The sequence below is a fragment of the Artemia franciscana genome, chromosome 16 (genome assembly GCF_032884065.1).
Source record: "Artemia franciscana chromosome 16, ASM3288406v1, whole genome shotgun sequence".
Taxonomy (NCBI): domain Eukaryota; kingdom Metazoa; phylum Arthropoda; class Branchiopoda; order Anostraca; family Artemiidae; genus Artemia; species Artemia franciscana.
In genome coordinates, this window is record NC_088878.1 from 6,411,610 (window position 1) to 6,423,985 (window position 12,376).

The 12,376-nt window shown below is 32.2% G+C and overlaps 1 protein-coding gene across 4 annotated transcripts in view; it reads left to right on the forward strand.

Moving 5' to 3' along the window:
• The window catches only part of LOC136036975 (beta-galactoside alpha-2,6-sialyltransferase 2-like), a 97,873-nt gene that overhangs the window by 19,990 nt on the left and 65,507 nt on the right, over positions 1-12,376 (forward strand). For 3 of the 4 annotated variants that reach the window (XM_065719373.1, XM_065719372.1, XM_065719371.1), the window contains exon 2: positions 450-1,014. In XM_065719373.1, coding sequence (XP_065575445.1) covers positions 498-1,014 — 517 coding nt within the window. In that variant the 5' untranslated portion in view covers positions 450-497. The remainder of the gene's footprint in view (positions 1-449; positions 1,015-12,376) is intronic. The other variant, XM_065719374.1, reaches the window with a different exon arrangement.

Consider the following 12,376-nt stretch of genomic DNA (forward strand, 5'->3'; position numbering starts at 1 on the left):
ATTTCTAAAACTTTTTTCCTTAGTGTTCATGGTTCTGACAGTAACAAGTACCTTTAAGATATTCTTTACAAAGAATACATTTTATACCTCAACAAACGCTTAAGTCTAAAATTACCCTCCAGTTATTTCTTCTTAAGAGAGAGCCAAGTACTTTTCCTCCTGATGCTGCAGTGTCCATGTCCATTCTCGGTTAAATTTAAAACGTCTTTAGGGTTAAATTACGACCTCATTTACGAGCCTCATATCTAAAACTATTTTCTTAATTCTTTGAAGAATGTGTAGTAAATCTTAATCTTCTATCTTAAGTTTTCATGTTTCTTACACTATAAGGAACCTTAAATATATTTTTCCAATTGAATAGTGTTTGATTCCTCATTTCTAAGCCTTATGCCTAAAACTACTCTTTACTAAATAGTTAAAGAATGCCTAGTATATTCCTCTTATTTTAGTGCCCTTTGAGATGACTTATTTCTGGAGAGGCAATTCAGATTAAAGATATGATAGCAATCATCATTGATGAAATGCGGTACGAAACATTCTGCTCATGCTCATGTTTATATATTTTTCTATTCTGTACGGGTAGCTATGTTTACATACTTTCATTGGCTAGAAACAGTCACTATGAATCATTCCTAGCAGTGGACGATACTAGTAAAAGTCAATTTCCTGCAGGAAGTGCTGAAGAAAACTCAAAAATGACCTTGATCACCCAGCTTAGGATATCTATGTACGAAAGTGCCTTAAGCCTGAATAGCTATCCAAATATATATGGTGCTAAATATTCAGGAATAATTGATCGTGGAGCATATACAAAACCTAGTGATCATCTACTGTGTAAATTCAAAAAATCAGTGAAAGTTAAAACAGTGCTACCCAAATTTGAGCCCTTCAAGGTAAATGGCTTTGGAAAGCTGTTGAAAAGTGAGAATATACTTCAAAAGCAACACTTCAATTCGTGTGCAATAGTCTCAAGCTCTGGAGCTTTATTAGGATCAAATATGGGACAAGAAATTGGTAAGTATTGATGAATTTCAGCAATCGATCATGTTTTTTTTTAAAGAAAAACATGAGAGAAATTTTTGTTGCTTATGTCACTTATTTAGACGCTGCAGTTGGTAAAATTAAGGTTCATTTTTCGTGGCTTCTTCAGGTCCAAAGGTGGGGTTGCAGCCTACTAATTTTCGTGCCCAAGAAATTAAAGGGTATCTGAAAACGGGAATGTCGATTGGTAATTTTAGAGCTCTTGGAAATCAATAAAACACTGTCAATAGCATAGAATTGCATCCATTTATAAAGGAATTGTGAGGGATCATCTCTCGCTAACGCCAATGCGCTAGGAAAACAGAAGTCAATCGTGTAAACCAAAGAAAATGTGAGATAAACCTCCTGATATATTACCTATAGTCCCCCTCAATGACCAAAAATGTAAGTTCTTAAGAATGAAACCTTCTAAAAAGGATCAATGGGAACTCTAACTTATTTACAGGCAAATATCATTAAATCATCTATTCCACTAATCAAAGGATGTAATTATTGAATGGTTGCAATCTTATATTTAATGTGCCTCTCTGGGTCCAAATAGGCAAGCTTCTACCCCTAATTTAGATCCCAAGGAGGATCGACCCAACTTCGAAGGCCTATTTTAACTAAGAACTGCTGCTAGTAAAATTAGCTAGTATAACTAGAAGACTAGTACACTGCTGCTAATATATATATATATATATACGGATGATTTCGATTTTGAAGTGATTAGTTTCCCATTTCCTGAAAGTAATATAAACTTAAATATCACATATTCTGCGTTTTTCTCACATTTACTTTGTTATGCAAGGATTTGTAGTAATTATATTGATTTTAAAAATAGATGTAAAATCTTAAGCCAAAAATTGATATCAAGAGATTTTTCTGCAAATAAATTAACTTGGCAATTTAAAAAATTTAGTTTTCATTATAATGAACTTTTAAATAAATATCAAAAGAACTATCTGGAAATACTTAAAGAAATTTTTAACTAATTTCGGAGGTTCGACAAATGATGATGCAGCGCCATTTATTTTGAATTGTGTTTCTAATAGAGCGGATTTTTTTTTTAAATAACCACATGGTAAAGATGAATTCTATAATTGTTTAGTTCATTTATTTATTTTTCTTTTTTTTGCAATGTGTTAATATTTGTGATTTGGTAAATTTTATCATATTTAGTTTACCTATTGTTGCTAAAAAGAGGGATATATTAACAGGATAAGCTTGTTTTGGTGTTACTTGGTTGTTTTACATTTGCTGTTTTTTTTTCATAGGCATGTATTTTGGGGGTGATACCTGACACGGGGATGCCATGGATATTCTGTGGTAGCCACAACACTTGGCTGGGTAGAGAATTTAAAGTGGCGAAACCCTATAGGCCAGTGTATTCTCCTGATGAGCCCTGGTGTTGGGTTGCTGCCTCTGAATTATTTGTCTTTATTATTTTTTCTATTGTTTGGTAAATGACGACTTATACTTATTGACGACATGACTGCCTGTCCATGGATTATTCTTTATGGTTGATTGTGTTTGGCTATGCTGTTTGACCTATGTGATTGTATGGATGAGTAGGGTAAAGGCCTCATTCAAGTGCTGGTCTATATTAATCACTAATTTAGGAAAACAGTCTTCCTTTTCTCCTTCTGTCTCTTTTTTTTTATGAGTTTGTGCTGTTGCATTGGTGATTTCTCTTTTCATGATATATATATATATATATATATATATATATATATATATATATATATATATATATATATATATATATATATATATATATATATATATATATGCCCATAAATCCATCAGAGCAGTCAGCCACTTGTAACGAACACTGCAGCGGCAAGCTACACCAAATTTCTTTTTAGTAGTTAACTAAATTAATTTAGTTAATTATTAATTAATTTAATAATTTAATGATTAATTTAATTTAATTTATAATATTTAATATAATATATAATAATTTAATATAACACATAATATTTAATATAACACATAATATTTAATATAATATAATAATTTGATTTAAAATTAACTTAATAATTAATTAATAATGATTAATAATTTGTTAGTTAATAATAATTAATTAATATAAGTAGACATGTAAATTTTAATAGTAGTGCCAAATGTTCCAAGCACAGCCATATAGCAAGGGAAACTCTTAAGTGTAAGTTTTATATGCTTTGGCAACGGCTATCTCCAGTGCGTTGTCGTCACAATATGTAGCTATGGTTTTGGCAATTACTATTAGCCAATCTATTTTTATTTATTTTGTTTTAAAAAAGTTAACGATCAAGTAGGAATACTTTTTAAAAGTGCGATTCAGCTTTCAGTTGCCACTATTCTATTTATAACACTATAGTTTTTCAATAGTTTTTCCAAGACATTGATTTTTTATGATTATAGCCTACTATTACTGGTATCTGAAGCGCTATACTATATTGTATAGCGATATCACTATATTAAATCACTACTATATTATGCAAACACGAGGGTAATATATTGGTCTAGCCTATACTTATCATACTCGAAAAATATGTATTCAATCTAAAAGCAGAAATGAAATAACATACAAAAGAGAAGAAAAAAGAGCCAATTTCTTGGCTATGTACTTTTTTTATTAGTAAGCCGTATAAGGTTTAATGCTCAATTTTAAATTTTAAGATTTCGAATAAATCATGTCATTCTAAGAAAAATTAATTCAATCTTAACTTTTAGTTTATTACTAAGTTATAATTAATTCAAAAATTGAATTTAAATTTTAATTAACGACTATAGCCATCTATATATTGCCTAAACCTAATATTTTTCAGTTCAGCAATAGAATAGCTTTTCATTTTTGGATTGACCAAAATACTTAAGAAGTTGCTAAATCCATAAGAAATTATGCAGTTTATTTTAATTACAGGATTTAGAATAAAATCTGCAATTATTTTTTTGTTTTATATAATTTTCCTGCAATCAGATCTTCTTGCTTTTATATTCTAGTCTCATTAATTTTAATTCGGAAGCATAAATACTAACAATTCCGTTCCAATAAATTTTCTGCACAATTATTCCTTTTATGAGTTTTTCAATTAGTACGATTTTTTATTTGGTTTTAGTCGTCTTCACTCTTAGACTTCTATATCGGATGTTGCTTTCTATTGATATGGTTTTATATAGTGTTTTAGCTTCTCGTTATCGGAAACAAAATAAAAATGAAGTAAGATGGATAATTTTACTCGATTTTCATCATAATCGTTATGCTTTGCACACATAGTAATCTTCCTTATTCGGGAAAAAAGACGTTGCCGCTTTTCTCTTTCACTTCTATATAATAATTTTTCTTTTTTTTTCACTTGAATTATTTTCCAGTGAGATACTAAATCCAGTGAACGGTGCATACTCAAGTAATTTCTGTTTGTTTCAAGTCTTAACAACAATCCTTATTTCCAGCAGAGAAATAAGCTTTTCTTTTCTTCAATTTCTATTTGTCTCAGTGACAAAATAAAAGGAATAAGTTATAAGAAGCAAATGAACTGGAGATGTCACTATATTTATAACAAGGCTTTAATTGAATTCCTGGAACCTTTCAACAAATTTTTACATGTAAAACGAGCTCTTACGCTAAAGTTTGACTCTTTCTCACACCTCAACTTTTTAAAACAATAAAAAAACTTTCGTGTAGAGAGCGAGGCGTTGCGGAGGGGACAACCCCTCTCATATACGGAATAATTTCTGTTTGTTTTAATTTTTAATGTCGCTCCTTACTTGCAGTTAAAACAACTTGTCTTTTTTTTTAATTTAATTTCTGAACGTTTTTGAATTAATGAATGTTTTGATTTTGGTATATTGATTTATTTTTGCTGAAAGGCTTTCTCATAGTTTTGATCGAATGATTTTGATAAAAAAAAGGGTGGAGGAGGAGCCCTAAATGCCCTCTAATTTTCGGTTACTCAAAAATGCAACTACATTTTTTTATTTTCTGTACGAACGTTTTTGTTAGTAATAAACATACGTACCTTACGAATTAACTTACGTAATGAACTCCTATATTTGTGTATTTTTACTATACATATGAGGGGGGTTCGCCCCCTTGTCAATACCTCGATCTTTACACTAAAACTTGAATTTTATTCCCAATCTTTAAGAATGACCCATGAATAACAAAGGCCATAGAATAAATAGTTGAAATTACTAAAAATGTACCTTGTAAAGAACAAGGTATTGTGGAGGAAAAAAATCCTCCTTTTATACGTAATATCTTATGTTCGTTTTAACTTTTAATGCTACTTATTATTTCCAGGTGAATAAATTTTTCTTATTTATTTTCTCATTGTTTCTTTTAAAACAATGCTAGGAAATCCTGCCCTCCCTTCATGGAAATTTTCTCCCCTCATCATAAATTCCTCTATGGAAAAATCCTCCCACTTAACCCCCTCCCCTGACCCCCTTCCACCCCAACGCGAAAAAGTCCCCCTGAAAACGTCTGTGCACTTCATAATAAACATTACTATATGTAAACAATGGTCAAACTTTGTAACTAGCAGCCCCTCCCCCGGGGACTGTGGGGGATTAAGTCCTCCCCAAAGACATAGTTATTAAGTTTTCGACGAAGTTGAACATAATCTCAAAATTTTGTTCTGGTTACTTTTGGGAAAAAATGTGCGTCGGAGGGGGCTTAGGTGCCCTCCAGTTTTTCCGGTCACTTAAAAAGGGCACTAGAAATATTGATTTCCGTTAGAATGAGCTCTCTCGCAACATTCTAGGACCACTGGGTCGACACGATCATCCCTGGGAAAAAAAACAAACAAATAAACACGCATTCATGATCTGTCTTCCGGCAAAAAATACAAAATTCCACATTTTTGTAGATAGGAGCTTGAAACTTTTATTGTAGGGTTTTCTGATACGCTGAGGTTGATGGTGTGATTCAAAGACTTTTAGGGGGTGTTTCCCCCTATTTTCTAAAACAAGGCAAATTTTCGCAGGATCGTAAATTTTGATGGGCGAGACGTAAACTTGATGAAACTTATATATTTAAAATCATCATTAAATTGCGATTCTTTTGATGTAACTATTGGTATCAAAATTCCGTGTTTTAGAATTTCGGTTACTATTGAGGCGGGGCACTCCTTACTACAGTTCATTACCACAAACTGTTTGATTTTTCACCATACTACACCTAGCAAACGCTCATGCCAACGTCACAAATGAAAGAGTCAGATGAAGAGAGCTGGGCGATATCTTTGATATAATCAAATAAAAAAAAGTTTTTTTTAACGGGAAGTAAGGAGCGACATTAAAACTTAAAACGAACAGAAATTACTTCGTATATGAAAGGGGCTACTTCCTCATCAGTGCCCCATTCTTTACGCTAAAGTTTGACTCTTTCTCTTAACTCTACTTTTTAAAACAGTAAAAAACTTTAGCGTAAAGAGCGGGGCGTTGATGAGTTAATTTCAACTATTTATTCTACGGCTTTTGCGATTCAGGGGTCATTCTTAAGGAATTGGGACGAAATTTAAGCTTTAGTATAAAGAGTGAGGTATCGACGAGGGTTGAACCCCCAAATATAGGCAATAAAAACATACGAATATATAAGTTCGTTACATATATTAATTCGTAAGTTCTAATTGCCTTTTTAAGTAATCAAAAAATTGGAGGGCAACTAGGCCTCCTCCTTCGTTCCTTTTTCTCCAAATCTTCCAATTAATTGCAATTAATTAATATGCAAATTTTGTTTTAATTATTTATTTGCGGAGAGTCAAGATCAAAACATGCACTAATTCAAAAACGTCCAGAAATTAAGTAAAAAAAACAAGTTTTTTTTTAAATGAAAGTAAGGAGCAACATTAAAACTTAAAACGAACAAAAATTACTTCGCATATGAAAGGGGCTTCTCCTCCTCAACGCCCCGCTCTTTACGCTAAAATTTCTTACTGTTTTAAAAAGTAGAGTTAAGAGAAAGAGTCTAACTTTAGCGTAAAGAGCGAGGCGCTGAGGGGGAAAAGCCCCTTTCATATACGGAGTAATTTCTGTTCTTTTTAAATTTTAATGTTGCTCCTTATTTCCATTTTAAAAAAACTTGTTTTTTTTTGTTTAATCATTTTAGAATCAATTAATGGGTCAAATAGCTGAAAGACTATCATCCAATAATGTGGGTTTGAAATACTTCCACGATTTACGTAAATTAAGTCTCTTGTTTTTCTTCGAAATACGGCCCATTCAAGAAGTACCACCTTCCCCAAATAAAAACCAAAAATCTAAATTTTTAGTCAGGAACTATATTCCTCATCTTGTAAAACCCACTAAATTTATCAAAAGTGTCTCCAAGACTTCAAAACTGTTTTCTTAAAAAAAAAAAATTATTTCCCTAAGATTTCTTTGCTTTGGTGTTGGTTTTAATGAATTAAATAAAAAAAAAAAAGCTAATTTTTTTAGCTGAAAGTAAGGAGCGACATTAAAACTTAAAACGAACAGAAATTACTCCGTATATGAAATGGGTTGTCCCCTCCGCAATCCCTCGCTCTTTAAGCTAAAGCTTTTAATTGTTTTAAAAAGTAGAATTGTGGCAAAAAGTCAAACTTTAGCGTAAAGAGCGAGGGATTGCGAAGGAGACAACCCATTTCATACACGGAGTAATTTCTGTTCGTTTTAAGTTTTAATGTCGCTCCTTACTTTTAGCTAAAAAAATTAGTTTTTTTTTATTTAATTTCTGAACGTTTTTAAATTAATGCATGTTTGGTTTTGGCTCTCCGCACATAAATTATTAAAATAAAATTTGTATATTAATTTTTTTTGGCTAAATGGCTTTCTCTTAGTTTTGATCTGACGATTTTGAGAAATAAGGGGTGGAGAAGGAGGCCTAGTTGCCCTCCAATTTTTCGGTTACTTAAAAAGGCAACTAGAACTTTTAATTTTTAACGAACGTTTTTATTAGTAAAAAATATACGTAACTTAAGAATTAACTTACATAACAAACTTTCATAACCTTATATTTTTATTATGTATACTAGGGGGTTTGTACCCTCGTTAATACCTCGCTCTTTACACTAAATCGTAAGTTTTGTCCCAATTCTTTAAGAATGACCTCTGAATCAGAAAGGCCGTAGAATAAACAGTCGAAATTACTAAAAATACTTTAGCATAAAGAGCAAGGTATTTATCTCCTCCTAAATACCTCGCTCTTTGTGCTAAAGTGTTTTTTGAACCCCTCATATGCATAATAATCTCTGTTCGTTTTAAGTTTCAATGCTACTTCTTCCTTTCATTTGAAAAAATGTTTTCATGTTTATTTTTCATTGTTTTCTTATAGTAATGCTAGAGAATCCTGCACCCTTTTCATTAAATTTTTCTTCCCCCATGACAGATTCCTCCAAGGAAAGATCCTCCAACATAACCCCCTCTCCTCAGGCCCACCCCCAAACAAAATAAAATCCTCCTGAAAACGTCTGTACACTTCCCAATAACCATTACTATATGTAAACACTGGTCAAAGTTTGTAAATTGCAGCCCCTCCCCGAGGGATTATGGGGGAGTAAGTCATCCCTGAAGACCTAGTTTTTATGGTTTTCGACTATGTTGAACAAAATGGCTATCTCAAAATTTTGATCCGTTGACTTTGGGAAAAAAATGAGCGTTGGTGGGGGCCTAGATGCCCTCCAATTTTTTGGTCACTTAAAAAGGGCACTAGAACTTTTCATTTCCGTTAGAATGAGCCCTCTTGCGACATTCTAGGACCACTTTGTCGATACGATGACCTCTGGGGAAAAAAAAACAAACAAATAAACACGCACCCGTGATTTGTCTTCTGGCAAAAAATACAAAATTCCACATTTTTGTAGATGGAGCTTGAAACTTCTACAGTAGGGTTTTCTGATACGTTAAATCTGATGGTGTCATTTTCGTTAAGATCCTACGACTTTTAGGGGCTGTTTCCCCCTATTTTCCTAAATAAGACAAATTTTCTCAGGCTCGTAACTTTTGATGGGTAAGACTAAACTTGATGAAACTTATATGTTTAAAATCAGCATTAAAATGCCATTCTTTTGATGTAGCTATTGATATCGAAATTTAATTTTTTAGAGTTTTGGTTACTATTGAGCCGGGTCGCTCCTTACTACAGTTCGTTACCACAAACTGTTTGATAATTCTGAGCATATCATTTTACTGTGGTGTTCTCTTGCTGGCGTGGCATCGTCTATTGTCTCCCACATCTTATGTTTTTTGTTGTTTTATCTAGTATTTTTTTTTTAAATTGTGCATTGCAAACACATTGGGTTCTGTTTATGGCCAGCTACCGTGGAATGATATTTATCATACAGCCTTGTAAACAATATGTCTTGAATCTACTTATTTAAATCAAAATCACCTTCCTAAGACTCAAGGACATACAATTTAATCAAACAGTTCTTGGTAACGATCTGTAAGTATCGATCTGGTAACGATCTTGGTAACGATCTGGAGGACATCTCATCAAAATTTTTAGATAACCTTTTGATTCAGCATAGTTGAAGCCTCCAAGGGGATATCATGACTTTTATATTCCCCAAGGAAGGGCTGTAAGCGACGCAATTTGCCCATTGTTCTGATATACTATTTGCTATTAAGTAATATACGGATTTTTCACGGTAATATACAAGATTGGAGGGCACCTAGGCCCCCTCCCACACTCATTTTTTCCCCAAAGTCACCGGATCAAAATTCTGAGATAAACATTTTCTTCAACATAGTCAAAAAACCTAAAAACTATGACTTTGGAGACTACTTACTTCCCCACAGTCCCCGCGGGAGGGGCTGCAACTTACAAGCTTTGACCAGTGCTTGCACATGGTCATGGTTATTGGGAAGTGTGCAGACACTTTCCGGTTTTTTTTTTTAGATTGAGGGATGGGGTGAAGGGAGGGAGTTATGTGAGGGTAATTTTCATGGATTAATTCTTCATGGGGGAAGAGAATTTTCATGAAGGGGACGCAAGATTTTTTTTTAGTATTTTTTAAAGAGCAATGAAAAAATAAATATGAAAAGTTTCTTCAACTGAAAGTAAGGAGCAGCATCAAAACTTAGAACGAACAGAAATGATTACGCATATGAGGGGTTTATCTCAATACCTCGTTTATCCTAATACCTCGCTCTTTATGCTAAAGTAATTATAGTAATTTCAACTATTTATTCTACGGCCTTTGTGATTCAGGGGTTATTCTTAAGGAATTGGGACAAAATTTAAGCTTTAGTGTAAAGAGCGAAGTATTGACGAGGGGTTGAGCCCCCTCATATACGTAATAAAACATACGAATTTAGAAGTTTGTTAAGTAAGTTAATTCGTAAGTTATGTATGTTTATACTAATAAAAACGTTCGTAAAATTAAAAGTTCTGGTTGCCTTTTTAAGTAACCAAAAATTGGAGGGTAAATAGGCCTACTTCCCCGCTCCTTTTTTCTCAAAATCGTCCCATCAAAACTATGAGAAAGCCATTTAGCCGAAAAAAAATAAATTAATGTGCAAATTTTGTTTTATTTATTCATGTGTGGAGAGCCAAAATCAAAACATACATTAATTCAAAACCGTTCAGAAATTAAATAAAAAAAAAAACAAGTTTTTTTAACAGAAAGTAAGGAACAACATTAAAACTTTAAACGAACAGAAATTATTCCGTACATGAAAGGGGCTGTTCCCTCCTCAACGCCCCACTCTTTACGATAAAGTTTTTTACTGTTTTAAAAAGTATAGTTGAGAGAAATAGTCAAACTTTAGCGTAAACAGGGGGGGCATTAAGGAGGGAATAACCCTTTTCATATACGAAATAATTTCTGTTTGCTTTAAGTTTTAATGTTGCTCCTTACCTTCTGTTAAAAAAACTTGTTTTTTTTTATATAATTTTCTCCAGAGATGAAAGTTTTCAAGGGTAGGAGAAAATTTTGTGCAAAATGGAATGTCTGGAGTTTATTTGAAAAGCGGTCAGAATGTAAAAAAACAATTTGTTTTTGTTTTGAAAAAAAAATGAGAATGTTTTTTTTATTCCCAAATGAAAAAAATTTAATTGAGAATTGAAGCTCTTCATGAATCATGAGCGAGACTGAGCTGGATAAAAGATATAAAAGATATAAAAAGATATAAAAAGATATAAAAAGATATAAAAAAGATATAAAGATATAAAAAGATATAAAGATAAAGATATAAAAGATGTAACTGAACAACAATGAGGAACTACCGAATTCTGTTTGTTTATTTTCTTCGTATTTTTGGTTGGACGGAATACATCGTTTTGAAATAATACTTTACGTGGGACAGACCTACCAAGGCTACGATTTTAAGTGCTAAGTGTAGCTGGCCTACACACAGCTATCCCTTCGCTTAGCCATATAAGGACTAAGCGCAGCGCTAAGTACAGCTACAGGACTCTAACGCCCAGGCTTCTAACGCCCGGCTTTAAGTCCAAGACTTAAAGCCGCAGCAATCAATGCGTCGAAAATTGCCAAGCAAGCATCAAAGTTTTTACCATTTTTACCATTCTGAAGAAATTGCACCATTTCTGAGGAAAACGACCAAACTCAAGATTATATAGACCATGAATATCCGCAGCTGGTATGAAATTCAATTTTCTGGTAATATTTCCTAACCGATTCATTTATTTACCAATATTTCGGGACAACTTTATTTTGGAATACTTTTATTTGTTTTAATAAAGACGTAAACGCTCCAAGGCATATGCTCCTATACAATGCAATAAAGAAAAGTAAAGGAATCTCAAAACTTCAAGGGGGAAAAGTTTCAGGATATGAATCTCAGTAAGATTAAAAAAAAAAGATGAATGTGCGATGCTAGTTTAATATACATATTAATTTCTGATTTAATAAAATTAAAAAAGTGAAAACATAAAAAATGAAATCTTTTTTCAATAAATTGCAAATTATGTTCTGGTCTTGAGAAAGCACGTAATTTAGTAATCAACCCCTACTAAATTAAATAAATTAAGCTCCGCTTAAATTAAGCTACTAAATTAAGCTCCACTTATTTTGACTTTGACTCGGTTATTTATTGTAATTTCTGTCCTTCCGTACTTCTAATTTCTGTAATTTCTATTTATTGATGGTGATATTTGGTGGTTTTACGCTTGGTAGATTATTTGATCTTATTTCTGTTCATTTCTGTTTAACAGAGTTCCTCAATTTTCTTTTAAAAACTAATTTTGTGAACAAAATTAATTAATTTCTGTCCATTCTTTATTGACATAGTCTTTTTCATGGAAAAAGAAAATAATATACTATATATTTTTTTGTAAGAATCCATAGTTTTGTTTGCTATTTCTACACTGAAGAAACTTTTTCAACAATTTTTAACAGCATACACCCTTTTAAAAATCTATATATAA